This window comes from Micropterus salmoides, unplaced genomic scaffold, assembly GCF_014851395.1.
Source record: "Micropterus salmoides isolate LMB-PRFRI ecotype aquatic unplaced genomic scaffold, ASM1485139v1 Ms_hic_scaffold_7, whole genome shotgun sequence".
Lineage (NCBI taxonomy): Eukaryota > Metazoa > Chordata > Actinopteri > Centrarchiformes > Centrarchidae > Micropterus > Micropterus salmoides.
Window position 1 is genome coordinate 139,135 of NW_024044459.1, and position 25,723 is coordinate 164,857.

A 25,723-nucleotide genomic window follows, 5' to 3' on the forward strand; every position below is an offset into this window, starting at 1 on the left:
GAGAGGAGCAGAGAGAGGAGAAGAGCAGAGAGAAGCAGAGAGAAGAGCAGAGAGGAGCAGAGAGGAGCAGAGAGAAGAGCAGAGAGAAGAGCAGAGAGGAGCAGAGAGAAGAGAAGAGCAGAGAGAAGCAGAGAGAAGAGCAGAGAGAGAAGCAGAGAGAAGCAGAGAGAAGAGCAGAGAGGAGCAGAGAGAGGAGCAGAGAGAAGAGCAGAGAAGAGCAGAGAGAAGAGCAGGGTAATGTGAGGCTACATCCACACCACTATGCTTTGTTAAACATTTTGATAACGAATACCATCTTCTCCATCCACAGCAGCGTTTGAGCTGCCTATCAGAGTTGATCTCTGTCTATATTAATCTAGTGGCCGTTCAGGTACACTGAGCATGTGCAAGCCCGTGTAAACATGAAGCAGATGGTCTACTCCGCAGTTGCAGAACATTTGGCGAAAGAAAAAATTAATACAGACCTTTTTTGCATTGACCGACAACAAAGTGGAACGGTTACTTAACACGGGCGTACAAAGAGACGGTGGCGGCGGGAAACAGACTGGGAGTCATCACAAAGTAACTACGGCAACATGCACAGTAAAAGTGTTATTTACACAGTACGTATATGTTCATAAAAATACCAAACGAAAACTCTGTCAGTAGCATCGTGTTTTGCTTTGCATGACTGATAAGACCGACTCACAAAGCCAAATGTGAACGTGTGTAATCATTTTATAAAGTCCTCTGTTTTTGCCCAAGGGGTCAGCAGCGTTTTCAAACAAACATCTTTAATCTGGGAGGTGGAAACACAGCAAAAGGTCTGCGTTTTCCTTTTAAAATGAAGAGAGAGCAAGAGGCAGTCAGCTGATTGAGTGGCGCCTCTCTGCATCAAAAACTCACACCGAAGGATCAGTCTCTCTCTGTGCCTGATGCGCTCTGGGTGAAGACAAACTCTGGTAGCAGGCGGCATGAGTATGAGATGAGCAAGACCATTTGTCTGATGAATATTGCATCTGATCGGCCTTTTTAGCGACCACCGATCAAACTAGTTAAAGCCATAATCGGCCGATTACCATGGCTGACCGATCGATCGGAGCACCCTTAGTAGTGATGTCATTGTACTATTCAGTTAACTGCTGAGATCTGGGAACTCAGTGACTAAAGTGATAAGTGCTAAAGCAAAGTAATAGATCAAGAAAAATGAGCAGCCAGACGATCAGACGGTTTAGAAACAAACCCACCAAACCTGTTTTCCAAATGATCTAAAGCACTTTATATAGAGGTTAGGCTGAACGTGTGCGCCTGAAATTCATTTATGATCCCTCAATGTGCAGCAGGACAGTCCCTGACAATCCAAGCCTCTCCAGCTGGCCTTTCAGTGATATCTTGTAGAGACACAAACACGCTGACAAACACACTCACAGCCGAGCTTGGAAACAGTCGTTTGGCAGTAGTGATCCTACCTGATGGGCTGTAGGCGATTGTGATCCAGCTTGGCTGTCTTCAGAGGAACAGCATAGATGTCTGGGTGCTTCTGAGCAATTTCCAACTGGAAACAGATTAGTTTATTTATTTAATGTTTATTTGACAGGGATTGATTAAAGTCTGTTATGAGCAGTATCCAAACTAATTCAAATTCTGTCATAAGTCTCAGTAAAACATGTTAAGCTTCAGCTGAAGCTCAAATTAGTGTCTGGCAGACATCAGTGAGACATTAGTGAGACCAGACCTGGGAGGATGAGGTCTGGACAACATGGTTTTAAAAGGGAATTGTATTTTACACATGTATGTGTTTCCAGGTGTTAGACATCACTGACGCACGTGTGAAATAAGTTGTATAGAGCTGAGCCTCAAGTGATGGTGGCTGAAGAATGAAAAAATCTACAGGTATGGATCCTGTTGTGCTGTAATCATCATCTCCTCTTCTGGGAATCTGGGGGCTCCACAGCAGAGTAGTCCTTCAATTAAATTTACTAATCTGCCATACCTTATTATAGCTTTAATTATAAAAATGTACTCCAGACCTCATCCCAGATGTTACTGTGCTGGACTTGCATGAACAACAATAACGTGTGCTGAGATGTGCTCTTACACACTTTGTAATTAGTGCTGGCTACTGTAATTGCACCATTAAAAAAGAGGCATAGAAAGTGACCAATCTGTAAAATCCTACAGATGTGAAGTGTCCCTGATTTCTGCTGTGTGTAATACACCTCAGCTGAACAATGGGAAAACTGAGCTATGCCCACCCTGGCATTCTGCGCCTCCTGCACTTCCAGCATCCTTTGGACTCGGGCGAAATGATCCATCTTCTCGAAAGCCTTGATTTTCCCCAGGAAGGACTTCATGGCCGGATCCTCTGCAGGGTTGTCCTTTGCTGCCACCTCCTGTTGCCTACAGGCTGCCACGGTCGCACTGGGCAGAGCCACGGGTGAGTGAACCGCAGCCTCTGCTGTGCTCCCGCAGCTGCTGGGCTTGGGCGCTCCCAGGGGCCGAAGTTTGCCACAGGAGTTGAAGTGGTGAGCTGGAGGTGGGGGTAGTCGGCCAGAGGACACAGCTGAATGGGAGGTGGGGAGTGGAGGGTCATGGTTGCTGCTGGCGGGGCTGCTGCTGGAGGGAGAATCGTAACTTTGGCTGGAGCTGGGGGTTGGAGGGTGGTGTTGACGGTGGTGATGGTGTGGGTTGATGGAGCCTGATAGGAGGACTGGATTGTCCTTCAAAGACAGTTTCACCTGACCAAGGAGGGGAAGAATTAGAGCCAGAACAGATACTAACAGTGCGTGGATATTTTGGAGGAAAAGCCTTTTATGACAAACGAACATGAGTGCCATATTTCCCTTGCATGCTTTAATGGCCCCTGACTGGACAATCAGTGCCCCCAATGATTGCATTTTCTTTTGTCGATTTTCTGTATATTTGGTTCAAATTTGCGCTTCACGTGGATGGAATGTTAGAAATGTCGCAACAAATAGAATGCAATAGGTGGATTTCTATCAGCTAGTTGGGGCAAATAAATTGTTTACCTGAGCATGAGGTTCCAATGGCAGGAAAAAATAGAGCTTGGCTGTCTAGACCTTTGTTTATGATGACAGAAACATGCCAATAACGGGTCTCTTTATTTATAGTGGAGAGTCCCTCTAGACTTCTACATGAATGAACTGTCTGGAGCCACTTTTTCATAACACCTTGGGATCTTATAGGAGGAGCAGGAAAACTAAACTGGGGAAAAGAACCTGAAAAAATGACTGAAAATAAAAGAATGGATAAAAGAAATAGCTGCATCTGTTGGTGCTAGTAAGATGGCAAGGCAGGGGTATGGGAAGAAGTGCAGTCAGGTGTTTGCAGCTCCTGTTGTCTAGACTTCCAGTATGGCGAGCGTGATTCCACATGCTCCTCTCCACATTAGCAATGTTAGAGCTTCCAGGAACTTCTGACTGAACCACTGAAAATATTCCTATTAAGTTAAGTTCGTACAGCCAGCACATTCTCTTTGCAATTTTGTATTTTATGCTCAAATTTAAAGTGAACATTAAAGGTCCAGTGTGTAATATTTCTGAGGATCTATTGACTGAAATGCAATATAACATCTATAACTATGTTTTCAGTGGTGTAGAAAGACCTTACATAATGAACTGTTATGTTTTTATTACCTTAGAATGAACCATTTCTATCTACATAACTGCGGGCAGCCCCCTTTATGGAGGTCGCCGTATTTTGTTGTCATGGTTCTACAATAGCCGACAACGGACAAACAGCGCTACAAAGCGTGTTTCGTCACTTTGTTCTTCTTCTGCTTGTATAATTCCGGCAGCGTAGATGCCGTCACTACATTAAATTTAAAAAAAAAAGAGATTTTGGTAAGATTTTCAGATTGTTATGTGATTAATTAAGCAAAGTGAGAGGAGCCTTGATCCTCACCAGCCAATGCCTTTGTAAACTTCATGTATTATGTGGTTTATAATGGACTGTGGTGCAGAAACAGAGGCTTACATTGTCCTGTTATCTTCCAGTGGCGAGTAGTGAATAGTGTTTGAGATGTTCTTCATTTTCTTTGTATGTTAGTCCAGATGAGCCAGCCCTCTGAAGTTGTAAAGTAATGTATTACAGGAGGATGAGACATCCTGGAACATTTCATTTCTAGATGTGGCTGTTGTTTAATGAACAAATAACAATAATATTCACAATACATAACATAATATATGGTTTTACTGAATAATCAAGTAAATATAATTAGTTAATATATCAATGTAAAGAAATCTGATTTCTTGACTGGCAACTCTCTGCTGTCTCACAGATGACATCTTTTGTCCTGTTTCAGGCACCGTAGCTATACTACTCACTTGGATAGGGGAGGGGGGTGCAATTCGCAACTCTCACTACTAGATGCCACTAAAACTTACACACTGAACCTTTAAAATGTGAATGGTAGTTAATGACGGGATCTGCTTCAATCAATCAATCAAACATCTTATAACATGGGCCATAACATAATCCGAACTTTTAAGCACCTTGTGAGTCCCTGGCTCAAGGCTTTTTCTTGTGCTTCCACTGTATTTTATGTTTTAGATATACACCATTGAAAAGCTGAAGCAGCACGGACCTCATCAGATTTGTGTGCTGTTTGGAGGCTGAGTGAAGTCAGCAGTTGTAGGATAGATGGAAGAGTTGTAGTTTATATTGTCATCGGTTTTCTTTGATGTTACACAGCATTTTTTCAGTTTGTAATCCTTTTTCTCATTTTCTCATGTGAAAAACACAAAATGTGGGATTCCTCAAACACCAGACTTGAAAGTTCTGTCTTTGAAAGAGGAAAGCACTAGAACATGTGGTGGTTACAGAACTGAAGGGGACGATTTTCATTCTAGCCAAACAGTGAGCATCTATATCAGCTGCTGTACTGTGTTGTTGGAATGAAGGTAGAAGATCACTGCTACACACCATGTACCAACAACTGAGGGGGATTTTAGGTACCCATCTGGTCCAACAAGCTGCTGTCCGTTGGAGGAATCCGAACTGCAGTGAGATTGGTTTCTCCTCAGAGGGAAGGGCAGTTTGTTCCTTTGGATGGAGGGAAAGAGCTGCTGTATGTGAAGGTTAGAAGTTGTCATACTTACTGTTTGCCACTGGGGAACAATGTTTAACAAAACATTTGTTTGTGGAGACTGGCTGATGATGCTGAACTGTTCTGTACACTTGAACAGGCAGTATGCTAGTGACATGTATAATATCCCCTGTAAGCAATCTTATGGTATCTCTGATTTCTTTTATTTGTGTGCGATATATAAGGTTCCATATGAGAAAGGAAATCTGGTCTACATTCTTCTGTCACCAACGCTGTGACACAAAGTGCACTGCTTCTAAAGCAGGAAAACAAAGAGTATGGTTCGTCATGACCTCGATGAGTTCCTGCAGATGATAAGTGAGTTGCAGATCAGACATTACCATAACACTATAACAGTGTTTCCAGAGGTAGGGGGTCATTAAAGTACAGATATAGTGACTGTGCCCCTCACCTTGCTGTCTGGTAAGAAGACAGGTGGAGGGCTGGACCTGTTGAGGACTTCCTGGCTGCTGCTGATTTTCCTCATGCGACTTCTGATGTCTGGACTGTACCTGCGTAAGATCTACATACACACATTGTTGTACACATTTATACTTTAGTTCACAGGACAGGTCCATGGATGGATGGGTGGACAGTGATAGGGGTTGGTGTGCATTTGGTATTCAAATATTTGGATTACAGCTGCATTTTTATGATGGTGATGATGAATTAGAAGTATTTGTTCTGCTATTGTTCTTTTGTTTTACATGTTTATTTGATGTGTTTCTCTGCGTCTGTCCAGCCCCGGGGAGGTACGGGGTAAATAAGAAGGAAAGGGACATGGGCTAGGGGTGGGTGGGGAGACCAGGGGGTTTGATCTTACACTGTTGCTCCTTGGTCATTTTTCAGATCAACCTTCTTTAGAAAGATGTTCCAAACATTTGTCCCAGATACCCTGTCTCAAAAGTTAGACGCAATTAAAGTTTTGACTTTCCAAAACTAAACATTTAAATCAGTCAAAGCGGCTCATTCACACACTGATGTCAGAGGCTACCATGCCAACAGAAAGTAATCATTCACACACACTCACACCGACAGCCCTGTTTCAGAAAGCAGGTTTAACAAACTGTGACTAACCCTGAGCTCTGAGTAGATTAGGCTGAAGATAATCTCAGTAAAAAGCTTCTCTTCACTATTACTTTTAAAGACAGGGAGAATTTTGTCATTGATACAAGACATTTTCAGGGGCAGAGGTTGCTGCACAGCAGAACAGTGAGCAGCACGGAGGCCGCTCCCTGAAGAAATCAAAGTTAAAAACGGATTTTGTTGCACACTAGCTGTATGGAAGTGTGTGTGTGTGTTTGACCCTGACCTCCTCAGCTGTGACAGGTTCAGACGAGCGGCTGATGGCGGAGATGTGCATCGTCTCCACATCGGGCTCATTGTCGGTGTAGGCCCCGCCCTCATCGGCGGTGTCATCCAGGTCGGAGGTCAGCCGGCTGTCCATGCTGAGGTAGTCGGTGGACATGGCGGACAGGAAGGACAGACGCTCCACATCCTGGCAGTCCAGATCACTCTCTACTCCCTCCAGCTAGAAGAGACACATGGTGGATCTTGGGTGTACAGGAAGGAAGGATGGACAGACGGATAGCACGAGAACAAGAGAGAAGAAAGAAAGACAAACAGAGCCGAGCTGTAGAGCACTGATGGCAGGAAGTAGGAAGACACACAGTTAACATGTGCAGAGTGCACACTCACGTGGCTGCTATGAAGGTGACAGAGAGAAAGGACTATAACAGTCCACTATAGACGAATGAGACTGAATAGGAACAAAGTACCTAGCTGCAACAAATGCACTAATAAATCCTCCATGTTCAGGATGTGATGAAACTGTTTTAGGGCCCTTTCACACCTTTAAGTCCGCACCAAGGTCCCAACCAACGTTCATGTTTTGATCCATTTTGATCCATTCGGTTAGTTTTGGTTTGGTTTCACACTGCCAATCTGCGACCGCACTAAAGGACTTTACATGACAGACCTGCAGCCTGTCGTCATCATCTATGTGGGCTGCGTCTCCCTATACTTGACATTGATTAGTTTGTTGACGGACGTGCGTCTGATGTCAGAGTGTTGTCACAGTTCGGCGGGTAGCTTTGACAAGAATGAATGAACAGATGCATATCATTGCCACTATATTGTTATTATAATGACATAACTACCTGCAGGCCCACATTATATCATCGCCAGCGGGAAAGGAGGAGAAGACAGCAAGCGATCCTTCTGCACCTCCGTTTGGGGAGAGAGGTAGAGATGAGGCAGTGTGCTTCCATAGTGGCCGTCTGTTTTCAAAAGATGAGCTGCCACATTCCATTTACAATTGTGTCCTTATTTCAACGCATTTCTCCGTGCATCTCTTTGTTTCCGGTTTACCCGGGAACCACAAAACTTCCTGTAAATGAACTAAAAGTCTGAACCATCCAAAAAGTGCTGTCACGCTAGAAACAAACAGAACCATGGTTCGGACTGAGTCTGCCTCTTTTTGTCCAACCAAATTCCGTCTGGTTGGAGGTTTATGTCTGTAATTTAGGTTTTGCATCCAAAAGTCCGGACCAAACAAGGTAGGTTTGAAACCCCCTGCAGAGACATGTTGATTCAACTGTATTATGATTTTGTGCTTCTGTTATTTACCTACCCTCATTGATACAACTGGGTGGACAAAATAATGAAAACACCCATCAGTATAATTGAAAACATGCTCTACGGGGGATTCACTTCCTTGATACTCCCTGACTGAAGTACACAGGGAAGCCTGTGAGATAAACATGTGTGTGTGTTTGTGTGTGTGTGGTTACCTTGCCATCAGAAACCCAGACGGCTTGCATCTGCTGCTCTCTGATGGAGTCCTTGACGCTGCCGTACCAGGCATCGTTGGCTGAGGTCAGATCGATGGTGGCTGGACGACAAAACCATCCAACCTCAGCATACACACTCAAATGAGGGCAAATATACAGCTACAGACACCTGGCTGAATCTCTGTATGTGTGTTGACTGTACCAGTGAATAAGTGAGAGCAGGACTTCCTCAGTTTGATGGCCTGTTCATAGAGTTTGCGGGCGCTACGGTTGGAGTTGGGGATGACCCTCTGTCTCATGGCCTTGATGCCGTGCTTGCTGTCTGGGTTGAAGAAGATGACAATGGGGTACCACTGGGTGTAGTTTAGGGTGTCCACTGCCTTGGGAGTCACATCCAGCAGGGCGTGCTTGTCCTGTGTGGTGTGAGGAACAGGGATACAAGGTCATGGTGAACATTGCTAATGAAGCTGTGGATTGTCTGACAGTGCAGAACTTCTCTTCATTCTGGAATGGGTTCATTTTATCCATATTTTAGGTTACTTTATGTCTTGATACTTTTGCTGATTTTATTTACAACTAATGGCCTGACAAATCTCCCACTCTTTAACTTAAATACTATATTACTCTCATAATCACTTCCTCTTTTGTGGTTTTCCCTGTAAAATAAAAGCGCAAGAATGTTTTTGGCAGCAATGCTTTATTTTGAGTTGAATTGAGAGCTTTAACTTTAAAAAATTCTTAAAGACATTAAAAGAGTCTGTAGCCTGCTTGACACACCTCTGAAAGAGCCGTCAGAAAACGTGATTCCCCTAAATGTATTCTGCCCGGAGATACAGGGAAATCAAAAAGTGCCCGTAGGTTGATGGATGCAGATCAAACACCAGAACACACACACTGTTTAATTGTGAGTGATTTCGCTTTATAATTAAATTGTAGAAGAGGGAAAAAAACAATTCTCCCAACATTATTACTACTTCTTCTTCGAACGTACATATTCAGTGTAGTGATGAGCGTCTACACTGCCAGAATACTACAAGAAGAACGTAGTGACAAAACACGCTCTGTAGCACTGTTTGTCCATTTTGGGCTACTGTAGAAACATGGCGGTGCAACATGCCGACATCCATGTAAGAGGGACCTGCAGTTATGTAGATAGAAATGGCTCATTCTAAGGTAATAAAAACATAACAGCTCATTTTGTAAGGTCTTTATACACCACTGAAAATATAGTCATGGATATTATATTGCATTTCTGTCACATTTATTCATTTAGCTTTTATCCAAAGCGACTTACAATTGCTATATGTCAGAGGTCACACGCCTCTGGAGCAACTAGGGGTTACAATAAGTGTCTTGCTCAGGGACACAATGGTGGACGTGTCACAGTGGGGAACTGAACCCGGGTCTCTCACTCAAAGGCATGTGTCTTATCCACTGCACATCACAGAAATATTACTCACTTAACCTTTAAAAAGGTACCTTCTACATGTCTCTGGGTTTCCACTTATGCGTTCCAGTACACTTGTTTAAGATATCGTGCTTGCTTATCAATAAACCTTCTCTATTACCATATTAATAATTTGGTTAATCATCAATGGAGTGATTGTTCATGCCGTATTCAGTGTGTTCATTAAAGGTTGCATTTAGTCTATCATTCTTAGCCTTTGTCCTAGCAATTCATGATTGTATTTTTTTGTTCAGTAGTTCTGTATTAAGTAGTCGTTGTGAGTCTAGTTTGTAGTTAATAAACCTAAACTAGTTACCTGGTTTGTGCGTGAAATAGTATACTGTCTCTGTACACCGAGTTACTTAACTCTGTAGCAACTTTCAGATCAACAACAATACGGGTATAAACTTTCAACTACTTGCAAAAAAACCTGCATGGCACTGCGACTGGACGAGACAGTGTGTATCGTAACTCTTCTTTTCAGTGTTTCTGTCAGCTTCCTGTGGCGCAGCTCCGTGCTACCTTCACGGGAACAGGAAGTCAGAGTATTGTCTGTAAAATTTCACCCACATGGCGTTTACTGTGTAAACTCTGGTAAATGGACACTCTTCTTGGTATTACCTTGGAAAAATGTCTTTCTCTTAAAAACATTTCTCTGAGGATTACACCGTGAACGCCTTGTTATGATCTACAGGAGAAATATATTAAAAAGCATTGTCTTGCTACATTCTATTCTATTTTGAATTGTCACCTGCCACCTGAATTTTGTGTTTCCCTTTATATAAATAAAAACATTTCCACCATAAATTGGTGTAGAAAAGGCAGAAATTTTCACCAGAATGCAGGAAATTAAGTCTTTAATGCTCAAAATCTTGGGAAGTGCCCCATTCAAGAAAATTTATAAATACAAATATAATTACTGTTCACATGGCTTTTTTTCCCCTGGAAAAGTCATTCATGTTTTTTTAATAACAATAGTAACGACAACAACAGTAATAATAAATACAGCCGCAAGCGGCAATGATTGGGATCCAAGCAAGTCATGAAAAATGCAACATGTGACATTTTCAGAGAAGAACAGACGCAGATGACTTGAGAGATTAAAGTGATCAAATAATTAGATTTTTGATATAGTTGCAGAAACACAAACTTGATTTTTACAGCATCACCTTGAGATCAGAGAGTGTTATTATATGTCCCTGACTACTGGGTGAAATGTTCAACCCACCTGCGACATTTTGTGTTTCCAAGGTTTAAAGTTAAAGCGAAAAATAAGAAGACAGTGTCACGAGATCTTAGTCTCTCTAAAATCTGCACAACCCCATTGTGGCTTCGCTGCTTGGATCCCTAATTCTATGAATCTGTGCAACGAATTATGAGGTATAAACTTTTTGTAAATGTAGTGCCCCCTAGTGCTTCCTGCTTTCTTACAGTGCAGACACTTTGCTACTTGCTCTTGCCTCTGCTTGCATTCTTCTGCTTAAACTCTTTTTTTCTGCTAGAAATCAGCAGCTCTTGGATACTTTTAAATCACTGGGACTGTCAGATAAAGTTGGGTCTTACTTTAAAAACTTTTATGATCTTAGTACTACACGATTGCGGCCTATCAATAGCACTAGCCTGTACTGCAGTGACTGGAGTTATAATTAATGCTAATTAGCAACAAGATGCCCCCCTTCTCCACCGACTTCTACAAACTTCTACAGAAAATTGTAGAGCTGGAAACCAAGAACCACAGATTAGAAGTGAATGTGGAAGTGAATGGACTATGTGGGAATGACACCACTTTACCGTGGACCCAAAACAGTGGACAAGAGCATGCTAACACACGGCTAATTAGCACCAACATGACTACCAAGAAGCAGGAGGCCTGTGTACTGGGTAATAAATCTGGGAGTGGGAGTCCTCCCTGGAACGCTCTTGGTGCAAAGCCTAAGAGTAAATCATTTCTTGGGGAAATGGGAGGACGAGTAACAGGCAGAACCCAGCGCCCTGAGATTTGTGATGCGACTGGCTGGCCTACATTATCATCCAGGCAGAGCGCCTCTTCAACCCCTGTTCTTAGTAGGACACAGCCGTGGACAGCTGCGAAAGGGAGAGTTAGCAACAAACCTCCCCAACAACCGTGTGTGCAACACATTTTCACCATTATTGCAGGACCCTGAATAACCTCCTAGTGTGCTGGTAGCCTTCTCCATCCCAAATCAAGCCAGAAATCTTGGTGTAGTCATGGACTCAGACCTGAATTTGAGGAGCCACATTAAGACAATTACAAAGTGAGCCTACTAAAACCTGAATAATATCTCACGGATTAGAGGACTTATGTCTCAGCAGGACCTGGAAAACCTTATCCATGCATTTATCTTCAGTTAACTCGACTACTGTAATGGTGTCCTTACAGGGCTCCCTAAGAAATCCATCAGACAGCTGCAGCTGATTCAGAACGCTGCTGCTCGAGTCCTCACTAAGACCAAAAAGGTGGATCCCATCACTCCAGTTCTGAGGTCTTTACATTGGCTTCCTGTAGTTCAAAGAATTGATTTCAAAATCCTGCTGTTAGTTTATAAAGCACTAAATGGTTTCATTACGAACCATCCAGACCTCTCAGGTCGTCTGGGGCAGGTCTGCTTTCTGTCCCCAGAGTCAAAACTAAACAAGGAGAAGCAGCGTTCAGTTATTATGCTCCGTATATCTGGAACAAACTCCCAGATAACTGCAGGTCTGCTGAAACTGTCAGTTCTTTTAAATTAAGACTGAAGACTTTTCTTTTTACCATTGCTTTTAATTAAATATTTACACGGTGAGAAATGAGTAGGTAGTTGAGTGAAAAGATAATGAGAGTGAGACTGAACAGAGTGAAGGAAGTGGTCTTAAATCTCGTGCCTGAGTGATTTGCAGGAACCTCTGTCCACCTGTAAACGCGCAGGTGGGTCCAGCGTATAACTGGATCAAAGTGGCCTAGCTAGAGAGAGTAGATTAAGTGTACATCTGTTTATTCTCTTTTCAAAATAATTGTAACTCAATTATTTGCTCAACCCCTCAGCCTGTTTTTACTTTCCATTTAACTCTTTTAACCCTGATAACCCCTGCACTGTACCTTATTATTTTTTAATGTGTATTTTTTCAATTTCCCTATGTTGCTTTTAAACTTTTTTATATTTCCCTGTTGCTTTTATGTTTGATGTAAAGCACTTTGAATTACCTTGTTGTTGAAATGTGCTATACAAATAAACTTGCCTTGCCTAGCCTAGTGGAAGAATATCCCAGGACAGCTCAGCGAAGCTCGGACCGAGCATCTGAGCAGACTCGTCAAGTTTGGTGACAATAGCTTAAGCAAATTTTGATTTATGGCATTTATGTAAAACTGTACATGAAGACACAAAAGTAAAAATTTATGAAAACAATAAAATAAATTCTTTTGATAACTTTTGATCAGCGATATCCGTAGATGATCCTGCCAAAGTTTCAGGTCGACTGTCGAAAGCGTCTGGGACGAGTTGACAAAAGTAGGTTTTAAAGAAAAGAGATAAAAAGAAGACCATTGGAGCAAAAATGCAGATGAATCCAGAGATTAGAATGATGAAAGAAGTCACCATGAGGTCTAAGGGAGCCATTTTGTTTGCCTGAGTAGTGGGTGGAATTTGCAGCCCACCTGCCAATTTTGGTTGAGTTTTCTTGCAGCAGTTTTTGCTGCCCAAACACTTTTAGAAGGAAGGAAGGAAGGAAGGAAGGAAGGAAGGAAGGAAGGAAGAAAGGAAGAAAGGAAGAAAGGAAGAAAGAAAGAAACTCCAGCAGCTTCACTGCTTGGATCCCTAATAATCAACAATATTCAGGGTATAGCCAACATCTCTTTGAATGGGGGGGTAGCGAGGGACCTGGATAATGGATAGGGCGGCGCTGGGCGAAAAAAGGTTGACAACCACAGCTTTAATTGCGTGAATATTTGTTTTCCAAAGAAACACCTTAGCGCCCATGTAGTCCGGCTTTAAGTGTAGCGTGTGTGAGCCATATCACATACATTGATGGATGTGATGTTTGGATTACATGTTTAAAAACCTGCAAGATCAGTTTATGCTCTGATCAGTTCATTACTCACAGGAAGGGGGGGTTATGGTTAAGTTTTTGTTGTGTGTTTGTAAGTGTATGAGTAGGCACCTGCTCGATAATTTGGCGTATAGTGTTGAGGCGAACGACTCCTGAGGACTTCTCAGAGCCGGCGTCTTTCGGCTCGGTTTCTAACATGAGAACACAGAAACAATGGAAAGGTCATTTAGAAGTAATCCTAGGACATCTATTCACTTAGGAAGGGAAATGTGCACACACAAACACATGGACAGCAAGAGGCTGGCAGGGACTCACTGGCAACAACAAACAGGTCGGGCATCTCAGAGGCCAGTTTGTCAGTAGCAGCATCAGCGATGGGGCCGAACAGCACCACAGGACGCCGGAAACCAGCTGCAACGACACACTGATGATTACAGAGTTGCTCACAGTTGATCACATTTACATTATTTACATGTTGTTGGCCAGTTCTGGAGACCTAGGGACACCACACAGTTTCAAGTGTGTTCTACTTAAGTCTAAGTCAAGACCCGGGCCTTGTTGAGGAAGCACACTGCAATTGGAAAGAAACTGTTTCTGTGGAGAGAGGTTTTAATCCTGATGGACCGCAGCCTCCTGCCAGAGGGGAGAGTCTGAAACAGTTTATGTCCAGGGAGGGAGGGGTCAGCCACAATCTTTCCTGCACGCCTCAGAGTCCTGAAGAGATGGAAGGTGACAATCAATCACCTTCTCTGCAGAGCGAATGATGCGCTGCCGCCTGACAATATCCTTGTCAGTGGCAGCAGCGTACCAGATGGTGATGGTGGAGGTGAGGATGGACTCAATGATGGCGGTGTACAAGTGCACCATCATTGTCTCTGGCAGGCTGAACTTCTTCAGCTGCCGCAGGAAGTACATCCTCTGCTGGGCCTTCTTGGTGAGGGAGGTGATGTTCAGCTCCTACTTGAGGTCCTGGGATTTAATATGCTGCTTCCTGTCCGTCAGGAAGTCTGTGATCCACCTGCAGGTGGAGTCAGGCACGTTCAGCTGGGAGAGCTTGTCCTGCAGCAGGTGTGATGGTGTTGAAAGCAAAGCTGAAATCCACAAACAGGATCCCGGTGGGTTGTAGTGAAGGGCCATGTTTACTGCATCATCTACAGACCTTTTGGCTCTGTAGGCAAACTTCTGGGGGTCCAGGAGTGGGTCAGTGATGGATTTTAGGTGGGAAAGAAAGAAAGAAACAGAACAAAACACAAGGCATTCAAAGGACTTCATAACCACAGATGTCAGGGCGACCGGTCTGTGCCGGAGACAGCTAATCGGCGCAATGCTTCAGGGTGGATGGGGAGACAGAGTCCGGCACAGCTGCTTTGCGTGGTTTCTGCGTCCTGAACAGTCTGTTGACGTCCCTCTCCAGGATGGTAAGAGAGGGGAAGGAGGTGGGGGATGAGATGGTGGACTGTGGCCGGTCAGTGGTGTGATAGAGGATGGTGTCAGGTCTGTCCCATTGTCTTTCAAAGAGACAGTAAAATCGGTTCAACTCGTTGGCAAGGCGTGAGTCGTTCATGGACTGGGGGGATTTAGGTTTGTAGCTAGATAGTCTGAAGCCTCTCCAGACAGAAACAGAGTCCTTCCTTGAGAACTGGTAGTCTCTCTGAGTACAACTGTTTTGCATCTCGCACCGCCTTGCTAAACCTGTACCTCTGACTCCTTAAGCCTGGCCTGGTATCCACTCCTAAACGCCTCGTCCTTTTCCAACCTCAGCTGTCTGAGTTTGGCTGTGAACCACGGTTTGTCATTTTTATACTAATACATTTTATTTGTGGGCGCCTTTCATAGCAGTCAAGGACACCTTACAGATTAAAACAGTTAAAATACATTTCAAGGAAGCAATACAACAAAGAAAATCAAAACATGACACAATTTAAAGATTAAGATAAAATAGATTAGAGAAAAACAATTTAAAAAATCATGAAGCTGGTGGAAGGTGGAATTATGTGGGGTAGGCCTTTCGAAATAAGTGGGTTTTGAGTGAAAGTTTTAAAGGAGGACGGGGACTCTGTCGTATGGATGAATAGAGGGAGGGAGTTCACAAGTGCACAATAGCTGAAGGCTCTGAGCCCCTTTGTGGACATGCAGGCAGAAGGAATGGAAAGTAGTGAGGAATGAGAGGATCGGAGAGCCCGGGATGGGGTGTACGGCTGAAGGAGTTCAATGAGCAAGATTATGGAGTGCTTTGAAGGTGAGAAGATGAACTTTAAAATCAATACGGTATTTAACAGGAAGCCAGTGCAGTTGTTTTAGAAGTGGAGTAATGTGTTCAGAGACTGGGGCTCTGGTGATAGTACGGGCACCAGAGTTTTTGACCAGTTGGAGTTTATGAATAAACTTGTGAGATAGACCAGAGAGAAGTTAGTTACAGTAATCAATACGGGAAATGACAAGAGCGTGGATGAGAGTAGCAGTGTTATGATGTGTAAGTAAAGGACAAAGGCGATTGAGTGGAAATAAGCAGACCGGGTAAGATTATTGATGTGTTTTTCAAAAGAAAGTGTGCTATCTAGGATGACACCAAGACTCTTGACGTGGGAGGAGGAGGGGACAGTGCAATTGTCAATGAGGAGAGTGAAATTTGGACATTTTTCTAGGGTGGATTTGGAGCCAACAAGGAGAATTTCAGTTTTATCACTGTTAAGTTTGAGGAAGTTTTGAGTGAACCAGTTTTTAACTTCATCTAAGCAGTCAGTTAGAGAAGACGGAGGGAGCATAGATGTAGGTTTGGTGGACAAGTAGGTCCAGGTGGATGTTGTGAGAGATGGTATCAAAGGCAGCAGTTAAATCGAGAAGGATCAGTATGGTAAGAAGACCAGACCATCAGCAGCATTAGTAGGTGACCTTGATTAGGGCTGTTTCTGTGCTGTGGAGAGGCCAAAAACCAGATTGAAACTGTTCATAGAGGTTATTGTTGATGAGATGATTATGGACCTGCGCAGCAACAGTTTTTTCTAAGATTTTTGAGATAAATGGCAGGTTGGAGATTGGGCTGAAATTAGAGGTAGGTGGATAAAGTGCACTGTTACGTGAGGTGGGTAGCTGTTCATGGATATTGTCAATTTTAATTTTGAAAAATGACAAAATTATCACACTGAGAAATTGAATACAGATTGGGTGGAAGATTATTCGGGGGTCGTATTAATTGTGGAAAACAGGGAAACAAATGAGGTCTAAGATGTGTCCTTTTGTTGTGTATAATTTTAGAGCATTATAGCCTAAATTGTTATCATTAATTATTAGAGCGATGGTGGTCTACATTCTCATCATTTAAAGTGTTATTTTATAGTGTAAAGTTAGGATCACAGTGTTAAAACTCTATAGCTCTGTGTGTGTGCGCCTTCCTGTATCTAACTGGCCAGGCTCAGCAGTAGCACGTGTGTGTAAGCAAGCACGTGTGCTTTGGGAGCAGAGTGAGGGAGCACAGTAAGACAGCAAGACAGCACCACAAATACCAGCCAAGGAAAATGTAGAACCAGATTTTGTGAAAATTGTGTTACAAAACATACATCAATATAGTCCATGACAGTAAGAATGTCCTGTTTCTAGCACAGAGCACTTATTCCACAAAGTCAGGTTATGGTTAAAATAGTATGATCAGCAGAGGGCATGCAAAGGACACAGAGAGGAGAAGCAGTGCAGTCAAAAACAATCATAGTTAAATATAAATCCACCAAGTGCTGAAAGATTGGAAAACAGACAGAAGAGAGACACCCAGTCATAGTGAAATAAAAGTTATAAAAATCCACCAACAGCTGAAAGGATGGAAAGCAGTGGTCATGGTGGCGGCTGAGGCACGCAAACATCTGGGACTTTCCCAGCTCCAGATCAGCAGAAAAGAGAGCCAAGAGAGTATGTGATGCCAAGAAACAGAACTATAAAAGGAGGTCCAAAAGGAGGTGAAAGTCAGTTGTTACATGGTTTTCATGTCGACTCGGGTCTCTGTTCTGGTAACAGAATGGAGCTCTATTTTGCACCGATCTCTGACACACTCCGGTGGAACTTTTGTATTCTAATTGGTGCCTGTTGTTAATAAAAATGTTGGTAAAAGTTCAAGCTTTCTTATCTGGCCCACGTCTTGAATTTTTTACACGACACCTTGTTATGAGTGGGAAAATCAACATACTGTTGTAGTCCAAAGCTGTCCAGTGCTGAGGAGAAGTCCTTTGTGAGAGTATTGCTACTATTGTCCATATGAATATTAAAATCAACCAGAATAACGACATTGGGGGCCATGGAGCAGATGGATGTTAAAAAGGTGAGACGCAGGAGGACTCAGTCAGGAAGCACCCCACAGTACAGGAGACCTCTCAGCATCTGCTCCATCCCAAAGCCACAGGAAGGACTTTCCTAACACTACATCAGGCACTCAACCTATGTCAGAGAAAGTGAGATGGCCCCAAGCTAACAACAATACTGCTTGGAACCAACTAGATGGGGACCTAGACAGAGTTCTTGAGGCCACATTAGCAGGAACAGCCGAGAAGAAAAGTCTTATGACAACAGTATGACAACAATTATCATCCCCATGGCCAGAGAATGATTATAACTACGATTCAAAACTGCCTAGTTTATAACTCAGTGGCAGGACCTTGAAATGGGAATCGTGACAGGTTGTACCATCTCCCCCATCCTGTTTGTCATGGGAATGAACCTGCTCATAACAGCTGCAGGAAAGGAATCCAGAGGGCCAACAATGGAGTCTGGCATCCGCCAACCTCCAATTAGAGGCTTTAAGGATGACCTTACTATAACAACTTCAACCCATGTGCAAGCAAGATGGATCCTGAAGGCTCTTGATGACGTGGCAACATGGACTCGGATGAAGTTCAAACCAAGGAAATCAAGAAGTATGGTGAGCAGAAGTGGGAAAGTGACCAGCAAGTTCCTTTTGCGAGTCCAGGGGGAGGTGATTCCATCAATTGAGGAAAACCCAATTAAGTGCTTAGGGAAATGGTAAGATGCATCCCTGACCGACAGATGCAATGTTTCTAGGACAGAGAAACAGGAAGATGCATGGCTGAGTAAGATCGAGGGGTCAGGACTGCCAGGAAAGTTTAAGGCCGGGCTCTTCCAGCACGGTCTGTAACCACGACTCATGTGGTTACTGACAATTTATGAAGTACCTATGACAGCAGTGGAAGGAGTCGAGAGGCAAGTGAACAAACATCTTCGCAAGTGGCTCGGAATTCCACCAAGCTTCACGTCAGTAGGGCTATACACCAGGTCTGGTCAGGTACAGCTACCATCATCAGTGGTGGAAGAGTTCAAGGTGGCAAAGTGCCGGGTTGTGATGATGTACCAAGACTCCACTGATGAAAAAAGTCAGAAGAGCAGGCGCCACTACGAGATCAGAACGCAATTGGACGGCTGACACATCAGTGGCGCAAGCTGAAAGCGTATTGAAGCTGAAGGACATCATCGGGAACCCATGCGCAGGGTGGCAAGGACTCGGGTCTACCCACTTCCAGCAATGGGGTAAAGCTGACCCAAGTCAGAGGAGGGACATGATTCAAGCTGAGGTCCGACACCTGGAGGAAGAAAAGCGCAGGTCTAGGGCCGTCGAACTTGGACAAACCTCCACAGATGGGGAATGAGGGAGGACCCGTTGTGTAGGCTATGCGGAGGGAGGGGAACAATGCCGCACATATTGGCAGAATGCAAAACAGCTCTTAGCCAAGGAAGATACAGGTGGTGCCATGACAAGGTTCTCAGTGAACTGGCGGACATCTTGGAGCGGGAGAAGCAGAAAAAGCGCCAGACCAGTACAAGGCCGGCGACATACATTCAGTTCGTCAGAGAAGGGGAGAAACCACCAGCCCCCAAGAGAGGGAAAAAAAGAGCCTCTTGCAAGCAGCACAATCCTGGGAGATGAGGGAGGACCTGAGAAGGAGATTAGTCTTCCCCCAGGTTGTGCAAATATCGCTGAGGCCGGACGCGGTCCTATGGTCTGAGGAGGCAAGGAAGATAATCTTGATTGAACTGACGGTCCCGTGGGAGGACGGGTGCGAGGAGGCCTATGAGCGGAAAGCCACCAAGTATCAGGACCTAGTTGAGCAGTGTAGGGCCAAAGGGTGGCAGACCTGGCTATTCCCGGTTGAGGTCGGGTGTAGGGGTTTCCCGGCGCAGTCTGTGTGGAAGACACTCACGGCTCTGTGTTTAGCAGGAAGGGAGAGGAAGGCAGCTGTCCATAGGTTGGGTGAGGCAGCAGAAAGAGCGTCTTGCTGGCTCTGGAGTAGGAGGGAGGAGTTGAGCTGGGGGCCAGGAGGAGGTGGGCAGTGACTGGCCACCACTGCCGACCCGCCAACTGGAGGGTGTTGTGGTTCAGGGTCGAAACACCCCGTGAAAGTTGGACGCCACCTGATGACACCTTCTCCTGGCTGAAAGCTACAGTCATGCACTATAGTCAGTGACTGAGTTAGATAGCATCAGTGAAGATATATCCAATAGTACTGCAAGACTTGAGTGGGCGATAGATAGTGGCTAATATGGCAGGTACTGGCCTATTGATTTGCAGGACTATAGCTTCGAATTAATTATAACTTATAGGGTTATAACTCACCCTGGTGCGTGTTGGAATGCAGCTGTCCTCACAGAAACTGATGTAGGATGTCACAGCCTCTGTATACTCATCCAGAATGTTAGTAGCAGTCCTGAAAACATCCCAGTCAATGCAGTCCGAACACACCTGAAGGTTCTCTACAGCTTCACTGGTCCACTGCTTAGATGTCCTCACCACAGGTTTTCAGTTTTAGTTTCTGTCTGTAAGCAGGAATCAGGTGAACTATGGCGTGGTCAAAGTGTCCCAGTGGAGCGCGGGTGATGGCGTTATTGTTGTGGTGTAGCAGTGATCCAAAGTGTTCCCCTCTCTGATTGGACACTTTATAAACTGTATTTGGGGAGTTCTTGGCTGAGGTTTCCTTTGTTAAAGTCACCGACAATAACTAAGATGTCCGGGAATGTCCGCTCTAACCATAATATCTGGTCGGCCAGCGTGCGCTGTGCGTTGTGCACGTTGGCCTGCGGTGAAATGTAAACACCGAGCAGAAAGTAGCCAGCAAACTCGCAGGGAGAGTAGAATGGTTTACAGTTTATCAGTAAATATTCCAGGTCGTGAGAACAGTGGCAATGATCACATCATTACACCAACCACTGTCAATGTTTTGACAGAGAGTTCCGTGTTGCAGTCGCTCTGTAGACTGGAAACCACGGCTGCCCTGAGTGGCGTCATCTTGCTATGTCAGTTCAACAGAACCAGACACATGTCAGGTTATTTGATACCAATTTCCATATTTGAGGATTTAAAAAAATCACTTAACATTACATTACCTACATTTTGCCGATATAATTTTCTTAACAAACAAGCTATGTAGTGAGCAGAACGTTTTACAGTGTAAAAACAAACATATTAGCAAACATATTTGCCGATACAGTATATCTGTCAGAAACTAAAAAGTTACTTCTGATTGACAAAGCAAAGTGGCAAAGCCTAACCTACTGTGTTAAGATTATACAGCTCATACAAACACTCCAAGTTTCAAAGAGGATAAAAATCTCAATATGAGTTCTACATTTTTTAATTTGAGTATGTCCAATCTAAAAATATATGATTTTGGCTGTGACAGTGTTCACCATTATTGCTTGTTGGTGGTTATGTGAAACATTTCTTCAGAATAGTCAAAAATGTAAAAAAGTGGATCAGGCTGGATCTCCTTATTGAACCATCCACCTATGGACAACCACATTACAATATACAACCCACCTCTGTGATCCAGATGGTCTCGATTTCTAAATCTAAAAAAGAACATCTTTTATCAGTCAATAAACCCTGGGTAAAATGTTCAAAGGGTGTCTTGAATCTCAAACCTCTGATTGGCAATGGACTGTGATCAGACAGTTACTGGTCTTTCTTACAACAAAACAAGAGCAACAAACCACAACATCTTAGGAGGAGGAGGTTTGCAGAGTTACGTCTTTAAAAACCTGCATCATGTTAACAAACATGATGTTTCAGGTGTAAATCAATAACAACTGTTTTTTCAGAAACAGAGATATAGAGAATCAATCCAGAGCAGGCGTTCCACCAACCTTCTCGGAGCACCACTCGTTCGTATGCGGGGAAGCGGGTGGCGAGGCTCTGACTGCTCAAGTTTTCTCTGCTCTTCCTCAGGTCCTTCCTCTTAACAGAACGTTGACCTCGCAACCGCCAGAAGTCAGCTCGATCACCCCCAACAGCTTTATGAGAGCCCTGGACACTGGCCATCTGCTCCGCTCTAACAGGACAATACACCTGTCACTAATCCATTTTTTATTCATATACATGTTCGTGTGTTAAATCAGTTCTGCAACTTTCATGTAAAAGCCACAATAGATAGATGGCCTTACCTGCTCTTGTTGGGGATGATGCCCTTCTCCAGCATCTGCTTTTCCTTGCCAACGCGGATTGCCAGCCAGTTGCCGAGCTTGCCATCATAGAGGGTGTCCACCACCTTGAAGATGTCCCCTCGACTGAAGGCCAGGCTCTGTGGAGTCTCCTTCTCATACTCAAAGTGGGTCCGGATGAAGAAGGAGTCTCCACGCCCCGACACCAAGATATCATTATAGACTACACATTAAAGAGAAGAAGGCATTTAAAAGAGTGAGACAAAGATAGCTGTACAAAAGCAACTTTGAGTTTGTGAAAAGCGCTATACAAATTAAATATATTATTATCATTAAAAAGAAGAGGGGAGTCAGCAATGGAGAATTAAAAGCTGCATGTCATCATTTCACCGCTGGTTGTCGAGGTGGTATCCAGCAAACGATGTGGGCTTTGAAAATCATTGGCAGACTTTCTGTGAAAGACCTGGGGCCCTGCGCAGCTTTCATACTAAAATATGGCATCCTCACAGAATTTGAAAAGTACCTACGCACAGAAATCTCCACATGTATGAAACCAGGGGTTAACCCTAACCCCTAACCCTTCGTACCATTCCTTTATACATCGCAATCAACGAGAAATTCAATTTCACTTTTATTTATATAGCGCCAAATCACAACAACAGTTATCTCAGAGAGCTTTTCATAAAAGAGCAGGTCTAGACCGTACTCTGTGATGTTATTTACAGAAACCCAACAATTCCCACCAAGAGCAAATTGAGCACACATGCACGAGCCATATACACCGCCTTGACTCCTCCAATAAAATTACTACGCAAATGACCAGAAATACCTCCTCACCTCCTAAGGTCCAAATAACGGCAAGACACTTAACCCCTAGTTGCTCCAGAGGCGTGCAACCTCTGACATGCATAGCAATTGTAAGTCGCTTTGGACAGCCGACAGTGAGAGCAAGCCCATGGACACCACAAAGCCCGCCTGTAAAAAATGTTTCAAAGCCACTCAGACCAAGGGAGGCAACAACTAGCATTTCACCGACAGACATGCCGACTTGTTTAAAGAATTCATTAAAGAGTGGCAGGTTAGAAAATGTTATAATATAATTACCTGCCCTCAAGTCAAACAAGTGACTTATTGTGTGACAAGTAAACGTTTTTAGAATATTAACGGGATGTGTTTAGATAATTTACCAATGTGGCAAACATATGTTCACACTGGTAATGTTAACTTTACCTTAACTTCAATGCTGTTAAAATCAGGCAGTATGCCGATCAACAACAGCAGCTATAAGAGATACATTTACTCAGATCAGTACTGATAGTGGTGATCATGGCATTTAAATTGTTGTCAGTTATTTTTATTAATTGATGCACCCCGCCATGGAGGTGTATTGAGTCATGACGCTTTTTAATAAGTTATATCTTGCTGCAAATATAAAGTTAACTATCAAAGAAATCACATAAGATCAAGAATAGGGGAGATTACAGCAAAAGCTTTTGATAATAATGATATTGATCTACTTATCAACTGTAATACAATTAGTAATATAATAATTTACTTTAAAAAAAAACACTCCTACGTGTATGAAAAACAAACTAGAAAACACGTCTTCAGAACTACAACTTTATTTAGCATGAAAATAATAAACATAAACGACATTAACTTTAAATCTGGCACTTGGTGGCCATAGTGATTATTACTGATAATCCTGGGTTTGAGCTTCATCACCTGATAATTTATTAGCATGCTCACTACAGTTGTGCACTAAAGTAGACTGAACACACATAATTTAATACACCTCGTCAGTGGAGGTCTGGGCTCCACAGAGTGCATTATCTAGTTTTCTTTTAAATCAAGGCTCTGTTGTAAAGTTGTTTGCAGTAGATATTTTCTGGGTTTTTTTGTAATACTCTTTTTTATTGGATTTTCATTTTTATAAGCAACAAAACAAAACACAAAAGTCCCACCCCAAACTAACAGTAAGAGAAGCGCTATATATTTCTACATATACATAAAATAAGTAAGTAAATAAAAAGACGACAGGAGACAGGTAAACAAAGAGCTCTTTCATGAAATAGGTAAAAGGGCAAACAGTTATCATCATCCAGCTATAGCTTCTGTAGAAAAAAGTTCAATGGTTCCCAGATCCTCCAAAACCTGTCCGATTTGTGATTAAGGTCATGAGTCAACTTCTCGAGAGGAATAAGAGCAGAAATCTGTGATATCCACATGTCAACCGTAGGGATCTGGGGAGTTGACCACCGCAGCAAGATATATTTTTTAGCCGCCAAAAACAAAAGAATTATCAACAGAGATCAAGTGCCTTTGTCCAAGAGATTGTCTGCGGTGTGGTTAAGTAGACAGAAAGAAGAAGTCAACAAAAACTGTTTACCAGTAACCTCCTGGAGTACAGAGTGAACCCCCTTCCAGAAAGTCTGGATGTGATCACATGACCAAAACAAGTGGATAACTGTACCTTTGTGTACATTACATTTGTGTACATTTAACAAGTTGGAGGTGTTAGGGAACATTCTCTGGAGGCAACCAGGTGTGTAATAAGTTCGATGAAAAAATTTAAAGTTCTGTTCATGTATAAAGATTGAAGTACATTTAGGGAAAAGCCTGCTGCAGATCTTTTCCTAGTCTGCAGGGTTAATCGTCACCTCCAGATCACGCTCCCACAGCAGCTTCAGAGAGTCATAGCATGAAGAATCAGAATAAACTAATGAAGTACAAGTCTTGGAAATCAGTCCTTTGGGCGATTGGGCCAGAACTATAATGTTTTCCAGCTCTGTCAGTCTCAAGCGAATCCCACCTGTACTCAAGAGAGAACTTATGAAGTGTCAAATTTGAGAGAGATGAGAGGGGGAATATTCAGGTATTTCTTCACATCTTGCCAAACCAGTAAAGTGTTACAAACAATTATGTTGTTCTTGAGATAATTTATCTGATCCATATTATTGATAAAAGGAAGGGAATTAAGCCTTCTGGGATAGCAAAGTAGGGATTCAAGACCCAACCATAAAGAGTCTGTCCTGTTCATAAACCAATCTGATATTGTTTTAAGTGGTGCTGACCAATAATATAGTTGTAGATTAGGCAGGGACAAGCCCCCCAGATCATTTGGTTTAGTAAGTATAGAGAATTTAACTCTTTGGTGCTTGTTGTTCCAAATATAGCGAGAAATATGAGAGTTCAGAGACTTAAAGAAGGCAGGGGTCAGATAGCACGAAAGATTTTGTAATACATAGGTCAATCGAGGGAGAATATTCATTTTTATAGTGATTCTCCCAAAGAGAGAAGTTGGAAGGGAGGCCCATTTTGTCAGGTCGTTCTTGATCATTTGAATTAGGGGTGAGTAATTAGTTTCAAACAGATTATTTAAGTCAGGAGTGACAAAGATACCTAAGTATTTGAAACCCCTCCTGGACACTTGAAAAAGAGATTGTATTGACATATCCTGTTAAAGGGCGTAGCGACTGACTTCCCAAGGTTAATCTCATAACCCGACAAGTTACTGAATATGGCCAACGATTCCAAAACTGCTGAGATTGATTTCTCAGGTTTATTCAGATACAAAAGGACATCATCTGCAAATAAGGAAATAATGTGTTTTTCGTCACCTATTCTAACTCCAGATATATCAGGATTAATTCTGATGGCCTCTGCCAAAGGTTCAATAAACAATATAAACAATAAAGGTGACAGGGGGCACCCCTGTCTGCAGCCCCTGCGCACCGGGAAGCCATCAGACAGCAGGCCGTTAGTATTAACTGTGGCTATTGGGTCTGCGTAGAAGGTTTTAATCGTATTAATGAAGTTAAAGCCCAGACTGAATTTTTTGTAATACCATAAACAAAAAATACCATTCCACTCGGTCAAAGGCCTTTTCGGCATCGAGGGAGACCATCAGCGCTGGGTTTTTAT

At 43.2% G+C, this 25,723-nt stretch overlaps 1 protein-coding gene across 2 annotated transcripts in view; it reads right to left on the reverse strand.

Moving 5' to 3' along the window:
* Nucleotides 1-1,448: 1,448 nt before the first annotated feature.
* LOC119891217 (tight junction protein ZO-2-like) overlaps nt 1,449-25,723 on the reverse strand; it is a gene marked incomplete at its 3' end in the record, with an annotated part of 89,066 nt that continues 64,791 nt past the window's right edge. Inside the window, 10 exon segments of one of the 2 annotated variants that reach the window (XM_038702595.1) lie at nt 1,449-1,534; nt 2,235-2,717; nt 5,499-5,609; nt 6,399-6,617; nt 7,879-7,979; nt 8,081-8,291; nt 13,481-13,560; nt 13,685-13,780; nt 21,506-21,690; nt 21,803-22,022. In XM_038702595.1, the coding sequence (XP_038558523.1) occupies nt 1,449-1,534; nt 2,235-2,717; nt 5,499-5,609; nt 6,399-6,617; nt 7,879-7,979; nt 8,081-8,291; nt 13,481-13,560; nt 13,685-13,780; nt 21,506-21,690; nt 21,803-22,022 (1,792 nt within the window). 2 annotated transcript variants of the gene reach the window in all.